Source organism: Sinocyclocheilus rhinocerous, unplaced genomic scaffold, assembly GCF_001515625.1.
Source record: "Sinocyclocheilus rhinocerous isolate Xijiao unplaced genomic scaffold, SAMN03320098_v1.1 scaffold2589, whole genome shotgun sequence".
NCBI lineage: Eukaryota > Metazoa > Chordata > Actinopteri > Cypriniformes > Cyprinidae > Sinocyclocheilus > Sinocyclocheilus rhinocerous.
Genome location: NW_015658508.1, coordinates 434,771 through 445,176, shown reverse-complemented (window position 1 = coordinate 445,176; position 10,406 = coordinate 434,771). Strand labels below are relative to the sequence as shown.

The following is a 10,406-nucleotide window of genomic DNA, read 5'->3' as shown; positions in this document are numbered from 1 at the left end:
TATGTATATGTATATGTATATATATATATATATATACGCCTTGCTACGTGTACTGTGTTAGGCTAACCGAGACTTGTCATTTGCACTTATTTATTGTCCTCATTTGTAAGTCGCTTTGGATAAAAGCGTCTGCTAAATTACTAAATAAATTAATTAATTAATTAATATCTAACGCTTGTTTTGTGTTATTAGTCATGGATCGGCAAAGTCAATTAGAAGCAAATAAATTGCCTCCTTTTTGTATTATACACCAACAAGTATTAAAATTAATTAACATGATTAAAAAATTAACCTACATAAGAAAACTGAACCGAAATTTTGACGTTCTTTTTTAGTATAGTCACGTGATTCACACACATTTAACATAATATCGCTACAATATCAGGCTACTTTTAGCCTTTAATACTTAATTTTACACATAATCAGACATGTTGTCAGTGCAATGATAATTATATTTAGCCATTATACAGAGCCTATAGACAACTTCTGTTGCACAGAAATCTGTAGATTTATAAAACTGTCCAAACAAAGTAAAAAACTAAGAATTAAAGTTCAAAAACTCAAATTGGAGAAACCTTTCATACTGACAAATGACTGATTGTTGGTTTTTGTTATATTAGTGTCCAGTTTCTTTTCATTTGTGTATTTTTTCTTGTCCATGCCTTAATGATGGGGCTTTCAGTCAAAGAATAAAAATGTAAGATTCAAGTGATTTGAAACATTTGCTGTCCCCCAACATAACAGAAATAAAAACCTCCACAATTCTTGTGGTATTTTACATTTACATTTATTCATTCAGCAGACGCTTTTATGCAAATCGACTTACAATTGAGAAATACAAGCGATTCACAGGAACACATGAAGTGCTCCTAATAGTTTCAGCTGTTCAGATTTTAAACAACTCAAGTTTATTGCAATTAACACATGTACTTTATCTAAATCTCACATTATTTAATTAAAACACAGGATCTGAAGAAAACATTTGCTCACAGTGCCACAGAATAATGCTTATATAGGTAAAAGGCTTTTATGTTGCCGAAGCACCCATTTTTTATTGACTTTTACTTATACATTTTTATTTTTCAGTGCCACCTGTTTCTTTGTCAGTTACAATGTTTTGTTTTTCTTTATGTTGTTTTGCACCATTCTCAGTTTTAATGCAGAAACACTGCACTCACTTTGCCGATCTAAATGTATGAATATTTGTCATGCCTTTAAATCACCTAAACTAACTAACTGGAGGAATGGATGGGACTCGATGGAAAATGCTTTTTCATATGAAGCACTAAAGAGTTTGAATGTCTAAAACTCTCTCCACACTGAGTACAGCTGTACGGCTTCTCTCCGGTATGAATCCGTTCATGTGATTTCTGTTGTGAAAACTGAGGGAATCTCTTGTCACAGTATGAGCACTTGTAAGGTTTTTCTCCAGTGTGAATTCTTTGGTGGTATTTCAGTTGGCCAGCTGTAGTAAAGCTCTTTCCACACTCACTACACACGTGATCTTTCTCACCGGTGTGTATTTTCTGATGCCGATTACAACTGACTAACAGTGGAAAACTCTTCCCACAATAAGAACACACATGAGGCCTCTCATTTGTATGGTTTATCAGGTGTTTTTTCAGATTTGATGATGAATTAAACTCTTTACCACACTGATCACAGTTAAATGGCTTTTCTCCCGAGTGAACATGCATGTGATAATTGAGAATAGATGATTGTTTGAAACTCTTTCCACACTGAGTACATTGGTACGGCTTCTCTCCAGTATGCACTCGCTCGTGTGATTTCAGGTTTCCAGGATGAGAGAAGCTCTTGTCACAGTATGAGCACTTGTAAGGTTTTTCTCCAGTGTGAATTCTCTGATGCTGCTTCAGCTGTCCAACTGTAGTAAAGCTCTTCCCACACTCACAACACACGTGATCTCTCACTTCATTGTGTATTTTCTGATGCTGATTACAACAGTTAAGTCGAGAGAAACTCTTTCCACAGACAGAACACACATAAGGCTTCTCATCTGAATGAAGTTTCAGGTGAACTTTTAGATTTGATAACGAGGAATATTTTTTACCACAATGATCACAGTTAAACAGCTTTTCTCCAGAGTGGTGCCACATATGATTTCTGAGACCTGATTTAAGTCTGAAACTCTTTCCGCACTGTGAGCAGGTGTGCCGCTTTTTGGATTTTATTCTTTGAGTTTTGAAGTTACGACACTCCTCCTCCTCATTTAGTTCTTGTCTTTGCTCGTTCACCTCCATCCGATCTAAAATAAACATATTAAATAGTTAAAAACAGTTCAAGTGAATCTGATTTAAGAGCAGAAAGCAACAGTAGGTCTGTAAGTATCAGATTTTTGTAGTGCCAAAGGTTAGTTCTGTCATTTTTGATAATACAATCAAAGTGTGGATGACAACTGCTATAGTTATGATGCATTTTCTGTATCATTTATCACTGATATATTGCTTATTATTTCACTGACACTACATCTGGTAAACTTAAGCTTTACCTTTATGTTTCTCAGCCGTCAATAATAAAGACTCAAGAACAGACACCAACCTGTTCGTTCCTCAGTATCTTCATGATTCATTCCGGATGTTTCTGGATCAATCTCCTCTTTAATAAACTCAGTCTTTACCATAGTATGCTACAGAGCTAGAGTTCCTCTTCTGATAGGATGATGGGAATATTGCTAACCTTCACTGGTGGACTGTTGTGGGATGGTCACCAGATCTACCAAATTCAGAAACAATTTACACTGAATTACTTTCATTTTAGAGATTCACTGTATAGACAATATGAACAGACTGAATAGAGGTTAAAAAAATAAATGATTATTCAATGCTTTAGTAGTTTACAGTACGAACAATGTACATTGCAACACAAACATCAATTCTTATATTTGTAATGAAATTATATTTCTACTAACATTAAGCCTTTAAATGAAATCGTCGCAATGATACAGAAGTGCACGCTTACTAAGAGCCTGTAAAAAACATATTACTAACATATTACACTGTGATTAGTAATAAACCGGGTCACATACTGCGTTTCATTACATTCGGATTTCAGTTCTCGAGCTGGTTAATGTCCATAACCTCTGTAAATCTCACACCAGGCAAAAAATTAAGTCTTTGATTTTCAATATTCCACATCAGCCCTTCTTTCACGAACGTTAAAAACATAACTTTTAGCTTTAACTTAGCTGGTGGGTTGCCAGGTGTGCGAAACAAAACCAGGCCAATTGCTAATCAATATTAGCCTATAGTGGTTTTGTTTTGATTTAGTTTACCGCGGTTTTTCCCCTCAGTCGAAATGGCCTTTCGGGGAGATCGCCTTAATCCGCGGAATTAAAAAAACAACAGTTTAAATCCGCGGAACAGTTTAAAAGTATTCCTGTAACACTCTCTTCTGCGCATCCTCTGTTTGTTCTTTTGTGTTTGTGTGGCAAACTTGAAAAGGCTTTAGTGCATTACTGCCACCTATTGGACATTTCTGGTAACACACACACATTTTCCATTTGCCCGCCAATTTATTTTATTTATTTGCCTACTTTAATCACGTTTAATTATTTCTATATGTATTTAAACAAGAATTTGTGTATTTATACACACATTTATTTATTTATTTGTGTATTTATTTATTTATTGTTTTTGCAGGTTTCGTCCTCCATACACATGCTGCATATACGTATATAACCTTTTTTTATTCCAAGTCTGCAAACTTTAGTAATCCGCCCAGTTCATGCTTCAAAACCTAGTCATTCGTTTTCAAAATTAAACTTTTTTGGCATTGTGTGAGATGTAGGCTACTGGTAAAAATAATTCCTTGGAACCTTGGAAATGTTAGTTACAAATTAAATTCTTGTTCTACTTTTTTTGTTGACACAGCTGCTTACTACTATACAAGAATGTCAATTTTGTCTAGTTGAATGCTGTTGTTTATCACTTTAAGATACAGATATCAACAGCAGGTAAACGTTTACTGAGACAAGTCAATACACAGACAGTATTATTAGTACACAGAAAAATAATATGCACAATTACATGGATACAATACTTTTATTTTTATAGCAATGTGTTGCATGTAAACAGAACAATTCACATTTGCATGCCCATTTAATACATATAAAGCAATATGCAGGGAAAACAAAATTGCCACAAAATGACATCCAGGTAAGCTCTATATATGCATCTCATTCAAGAAAACAGTGAAAACACTGTAAAATAACATACCATATTCATTATACTGTATATGCTATAATTGCTTCCCATAAGAAGGCAGAATGCAAATGTGAAGAACGCATTTACATGCCCTAATAATATGCTCATGCAGGGTATAATACAAACATATAAAGACAATACACAGAGGTTATATTTGTTTATATAAACCCTCACCAACAAACAAAAAAAATAAATAAATAGAAAATCATGATTCAGAACCACAATAGCAAAGTCACAGCAGAAGGCTTTACTTTGAGAATCAGTTCACACAAAAATGAAAACGAATTGACAAGCTAAAGTTGACACCATTTGTCTTAATGATGAACTGCAGTCTTGGGTTTAATCGTACAGAGTACACAAGAACATAGTGAGTTTAGGAAATTTTGCTTGTCTTTTATTTGTGGGATTTGAGAATTCTCCTCTGCTCTATGATCCTGATAAATCTTTCTCCAATCCCAAATGCGGGGTAGAGGGGTTCAGTGAAAGTGGTCTGGAATGTGTAAAGAAGAGTCATTGTGTCAGAGACGCTGTAGAAGGACAGAGTTCCTGCTCTGTGATCCAGATACACTCCTATTCTAGAGGAATGGAAAGGAGAGAGATGGACTTGTTTATCATCATGTCTGACATAGAATACCTGGCGACAGTGGGTCAGTCTCCAGGACTTGTTATTAAACCCAAGTCTGCAGTCATTACTTTGTCCTTTACGACCAATTCCTCTGTAGGAAACTGCTACAGACCAGTCGTTCCCACTGCACTCAACCTCCCAGTAACAGCGGCCGTACAAACCCTCTCTACACATGACATTAGGAAAACAGTCAAATTGCTCTGGATGATCATATGATCTCTGGACTTCATATGAAAATGAAGCTTTTCTGTCCTTTTCTGTCAGGATGAGGCATTTGTGTGCAGTGTTTGGATCCAGGCGAATGTCACAGAAATCTAATAAAGATGGAGGGACAAATAAATATTCAAATTAAGTACTGTCCCCTACCAACCCTCTGCTCAAAATGACACATTTAATGATAACCAAAACCTGACACATTTATTTTATATTTTTCAAAAGATAATTTAAATAGTTAACATATATTATTAATGATTATTCAGCAATTCTGTGAGGAATGAATGTATAAAACTCGACTTACACTGCGAAAAATCCTTTGGAGTTTTAGGTTCTGGAGACCCTAAAGAAGACACTAAAGAAGTAACAATCAAATGGCTAATTTATAGATTCTAAAATATTATGAATGAATCAACACCTTTTAAACTAAAAACTGTTTTTAAAAAAAATACCGTCTTGAGATATTCTGGCTGATTGCTGTTGACAGACGTCCTCCAAAACCTCTCTGAATGCTGAGATTGAAATGTCTTTAAAAGACAGATGAATGTGTTGAGTGAAGCTGGGAACATCTTCAAATGTGGGTAAAACACACGCAGACTGACAGCTCTGAAATGAGACAAATAATTCAGACATATTTTTTCAGTTCAATAAGAGAGAGAACAAACATGCGTCAATGATCATTTATTGTCTCTTGGAAGGTTCTCACACAAACATAAAAATGATTACCTTCAGACAATAGATCTGATCATCAGTAATCAGAAGTTTCTCAATCTCTGTTTGTCTTTTTCTGAGTTCTGTCAGCTCTCGATCCAGATGTTTGTGAAGCTCCTCTGCTCGATCTATCTCAGTCTTCTCCTGAGCTCTGATCTGCTCTTTAATCTCAGAGCGTTTCTTCTCCAGAGAGCAGATGAGCTCAGTGAACACCTTCTCACTGTTCTCCACGGCCTCTTGTGCTGAACTCTGTTGGAGACAGAAAATTGTGATCACGCAGATCATTGTCGTGACTCAGCTCTTTTTAGTAAATCCTTCCAAACTATTTTTTTTTTTTTACATTTTTGGAGCTTGAAAGCCTCAGGTCACCATCTACCTGAATTTAAAATATCTGTGTTTCCAACCAACATTCGTTTGTAATACAAGTATAAAACAAAAAAAATGCTTAAAAAAACATACTTTAAGGAGCTTCACAGCTTCACTGAGTTCCTGCTGACCTCTCTCACGTTCCTCGATCAGCTTTTGACACGCCACCTTGATCTCTTTTAACTCTTCCTGAGGATGTTAACATAAAAAAAACGAAACAAAAGGTAAAAATAGACATTCCTGTTTGATAAAAAAGTTTAACAAGGTGAATCAAAATTACAGCCTATACATTTATGTAATATAAAAATAATCATTACTTACACTATTTGTATTAAAAAAAATTTTTTTTCATTGATAGATAAATATATACCTTTTTACTAGTCCATTCTGAATCCACAGACACCACTCTGTGGCCATCATGGTTATCAATCATACACAAATAACAAACACATTGACCATCATCCTGACAGTAAATATCTAGAGGTTTTTCATGACGGAGGCAGATGTTCTCCTGAATGCTTCTGGAGGCTTCGACTAGTTTGTGCTTCATAAACGCAGGAGATTGATAGTGAGGCTGCAGGTGAGTTTGACAGAAGGAGGCCAAGCACTGCAGACAGGACTTTACAGCTCTGTTCTTCTCTGTAGTGCAAACATCACACTCCACAGCAGCCGTTTGTAGAGACGTCTTCTGCAGCGTCTCCATCATCTCTGCTATTCACTGATTTCCTGCTGACCTCTTTCTCGTTCCTCAGTCAGCTTTTGACACACCACCTTTATCTCCTTTAACTCTTTCTGAGGATGTTAATGTACAAAATTAATGTTAAAAAGTAGAAATATAGTTACACCTTGCCAATCTCATTTTGTGGTCATTAAATATCAAATAAAATATGTCATAAAAAGGTAATAAGGAAGAAGTAGAATAGGTACTGATATAGGCCTGCCTAATAAGCATTCATTACCTTTTTACTAGTCCATTCTGAATCCATAGATACAACATTGTGGTTTTTATGATTGTCAGTCATACACAAACAACAAATGCATTGACGGTCATCCTGACAGTAAATCTCCAGAGGTTTCCCATGACTGAGGCAGACGTTCTCCTGAATGAATCTGGAGGCTTCGACTAGTTTGTGCTTCATAAACGCAGGAGATTGATAGTGAGGCTGCAGGTGAGTTTGACAGAAGGAGGCCAAGCACTGCAGACAGGACTTTACAGCTCTGTTCTTCTCTGTAGTGCAAACATCACACTCCACAGCAGCCGTTTGTAGAGACGTCTTCTGCAGCGTCTCCATCATCTCTGCTATCAGAGTGTTCTTCTTCAGTAGAGGTCTCTGACTGAAGCTCTCTCTGCATTGGGGACAGCGGTACGGCGGCTCCTGCTCCTTCTGCTCCCAGCAGTCAGTAATGCAGCTCATACAGTAACTGTGTCCACAGGGAATCGTCACCGGCTCCTTCAGCCGATCCAAACAGACTGAACAGATGAACTGATCCTCATACTGACACGCTGCAGATTCGGCCATTTCTTTGCAGATAGTTTATACCTCTAATAGAAACTGCTCTGCTAGAAGTAAATCAAAAAAGAGAACATAAATCCACATGTAAATCATTAATGAAAAAGCACGTCTACAAATCTACAATTTGCTTACAGCTTTGTGTAGTAAACAATAATACGAAATGCTTCACTTGTAACCAAAAGAATAAACATACACCATACAGACTAACATATAATTATCAAGCGTACAATAATAACTGAATGCTCTTTTTTTACCACAAGCAAAAAGACATGGGTAAAATGATTATTTAAGGATTCTATTAAGTTCTTACCTGCTTTGACAGAAAACAAAAGTAAAATATTTGCTCCTCTACAGCTTTAGCCAAACTAGAACAGTGTGGATCCTTAAGCAGAGGCTCGTGTAGCAGGGAAATAGGTTTCGTTTCTCTGCGGTCAAGCCAGCCGCACTTTTTTGTTGTTTTGCGCGTGTAATCGTGCACTTACGGTACGGGTGCTGAGAGCAGTCAAAATGCATGTAAAGAAGCTGTCATACCGACGTTTCCTTTATAATTTGCTTATTTTAACGTTTGTTTTTTATTTTTAATTTGTAAATACATTATTTTTGTATAATTAATGTTTATAAATGTTAATATTAATTCAATTGATATGTATTCAGAGTGACCCTGACTATTACTGTATTAATTTACAAGTCAGTTTTGGAGAGAATTAAAAGGCAAATTCACCCCACGCATCTGAGTGCATAAGCACTTTTACATCACGTCCCATTTTCAAACACACATACAAATCTTTCTTTTATAGGTTTCCTCGTTCTTTCAATTGATTCCTGTTCACATTGACACTGACTAATACTGTATTAATTTTTAAATATTTTTACTCTCAATTGATTCCTCACTGACAAAAAACAACTTGATTGTTGTGTCTGTTTCTTGGGTCTGCATCACGTCGTTCACGATAAAGGCGCTGCTTCTCTGTGGTGGATTAGCACTCTGCAAGTATGGTAAATACATGGTACATATGATACATTTACAATATAAGTAATGGTAACTGTAAAACATAAAAAGAACAAGTAAATCATATTACATAAACTAATATTCACACTATTATATCAATGGACCAGAGAATGCTAAATAGCCACATGGCACACATGCTAATAGCATGAGGATACTGAGCAAATTCTAGTGATTTATCAAAAATGTGTATTTTTAAAATGAACAAATAACATCTAAAAATAATTTAGGTAACAGGGCAGTATGTTGAGATTGACCCTCTCAGACACAGTTGAAATATCATCAAATATATTGAAAAGAAAATGAGAGGACTTACCTTTAGTCTCCCCATTGCCTTCAGAAGATCTGGATAATGCAACTTGCTGTTGAAAAAATATATTTTGGAAAGTTCCAAGTTGATCAGAGGGGGGAATGTGTTAGGGTAACAGGACTGAGTGTAAACCCGGGGGACACGAATAAAAAGTGTATTTTATCAAAAATGTTATGGATTTTTTTTTCTTTTGAAAAAAAGGAAATCATTGATTGGATATAAAGTCACACATAAATGCAAAAAATAAAACATTTCAGAAGGATTTTAATCATAATATTTCATGGTAAATTATAGAGGCAGGGAGTGGGGACATGCAACAACTACTATTTCTTTAGTGTTCTAGGTAGTTTTTATTAATGATTTTAATTATACATTCTAAATTTTGCAGTTAGCTAAATGTGAAGACACTTTGCTTAATAATAAAATGTATTTTAGAGTTCATTTTCATACATTTTTATACTTTTAATGTCCTGGGGACAGAAATGTTACCCATTCGGTGGAATGTCCCATACACACACACACACACACACACACACACACACATTAAATAAAAAAACAATGAATAATAAACATTAATATTAACATTTATAAACATTAATAAATGATTTATAATCGTTTATGTACAAAAATAATGTATTTACAAACTAAAAATAAAAAACAAAAGTTAAAATAAGCAAATTATAAAGGAAACGTCGGTATGACAGCTTCTTTACATGCATTTTGACTGCTCTCAGCACCCGTACCGTAAGTGCACGATTACACGCGCAAAACAACAAAAACGTTTACCTGCTTTGACAGAAAACAAAAGTAAAATATTTGCTCCTCTACAGTTTTAGCCAAACTAGAACAGTGTGGATCCTTAAGCAGAGGCTCGTGTAGCAGGGAAATAGGTTTCGTTTCTCTTGAATCCACACACTTCCTGGTTTTCAGTGTGTAAATGTGTGTATGTTGCGAGAGAGAAAGTAAAGATCAAGAGTGTGAAGGAGATTATAAACATATTGTTTGTGAGGCCGTGACTTTGCAGTTTTGTTGCTCCTCCCTCTGTACTTTGCTCAGAATCATACTGTATATTTCAACACTAATAATCAGACTACTTGAATAATGTGTCTAATAACAGATAAAACATGTTTATTTGTTTTAACTGCTGTGACACACTTCCAGCCATCTGTGTGTAAAATGATTAAATAAATTATAATTTCATGTTGGCTGGACAATGACGCTGGCATCAAACCTGCAGGAATAATTTCTTATTTAAAAAATAATGCTTTTTGATTTTGATTAAAGCAGATATTCATTCAGCTGCTGTGGAGAAAAGCAACAATCACAGACAATCTCATGTAGATCAAGGAGTCTTGAGGATTCCCACAGCCATATGTGACCATGGACCACAAAACCAGTCTTAAGTGTCAATTTTTCGAAATTGAGATGTATACATCAT

General features: G+C 35.4%; 2 protein-coding genes across 4 annotated transcripts; both read right to left on the bottom strand.

Annotated features, from left to right (window-relative positions):
- Positions 1–773: 773 nt before the first annotated feature.
- LOC107722273 (zinc finger protein 501-like) lies at positions 774–3,426 on the bottom strand. Of its 3 annotated transcripts, none has more exons than XM_016530556.1 (3): positions 3,047–3,426; positions 2,560–2,733; positions 774–2,266 (listed from the first exon to the last, which is right to left on the bottom strand). In XM_016530556.1, exons 2-3 carry the CDS (start codon positions 2,639–2,641, stop codon positions 1,233–1,235), a joined length of 1,116 nt encoding a protein of 371 aa, XP_016386042.1. In that variant the 5' UTR covers positions 2,642–2,733; positions 3,047–3,426; the 3' UTR covers positions 774–1,232. The 3 variants fall into 3 exon arrangements, with proteins under 3 accessions (XP_016386042.1, XP_016386043.1, XP_016386045.1); XM_016530557.1 differs by having other exon boundaries at positions 3,060–3,426; XM_016530559.1 differs by having other exon boundaries at positions 3,293–3,426.
- A 625-nt stretch (positions 3,427–4,051) lies between these two features.
- Positions 4,052–9,810, bottom strand: LOC107722276 (tripartite motif-containing protein 16-like). Its single transcript, XM_016530563.1, has 7 exons — positions 9,755–9,810; positions 7,098–7,699; positions 6,232–6,327; positions 5,788–6,021; positions 5,514–5,667; positions 5,366–5,416; positions 4,052–5,162 (listed from the first exon to the last, which is right to left on the bottom strand). The coding sequence occupies exons 2-7, from the start codon at positions 7,656–7,658 to the stop codon at positions 4,618–4,620; spliced, it is 1,641 nt and encodes a 546-aa protein (XP_016386049.1). The 5' UTR covers positions 7,659–7,699; positions 9,755–9,810; the 3' UTR covers positions 4,052–4,617.
- Between the last annotated feature and the right edge of the window lie 596 nt (positions 9,811–10,406).

Coding starts and splice junctions, on each gene's coding strand:
- LOC107722273 (XM_016530556.1), bottom strand. CDS start 2,641: ATGGTAAAGACTGAGTTTATTAAAGAGGAGATTGATCCAGAAACATCC. Junction 2,267..2,559: donor AGATACTGAGGAACGAACAG/GTTGGTGTCTGT, acceptor TGTTTATTTTAG/ATCGGATGGAGGTGAACGAG.
- LOC107722276 (XM_016530563.1), bottom strand. CDS start 7,658: ATGGCCGAATCTGCAGCGTGTCAGTATGAGGATCAGTTCATCTGTTCA. Junction 6,328..7,097: donor CAGAATGGACTAGTAAAAAG/GTAATGAATGCT, acceptor TAACATCCTCAG/GAAGAGTTAAAAGAGATCAA. Junction 6,022..6,231: donor AAGCTGTGAAGCTCCTTAAA/GTATGTTTTTTT, acceptor TGTCTCCAACAG/AGTTCAGCACAAGAGGCCGT.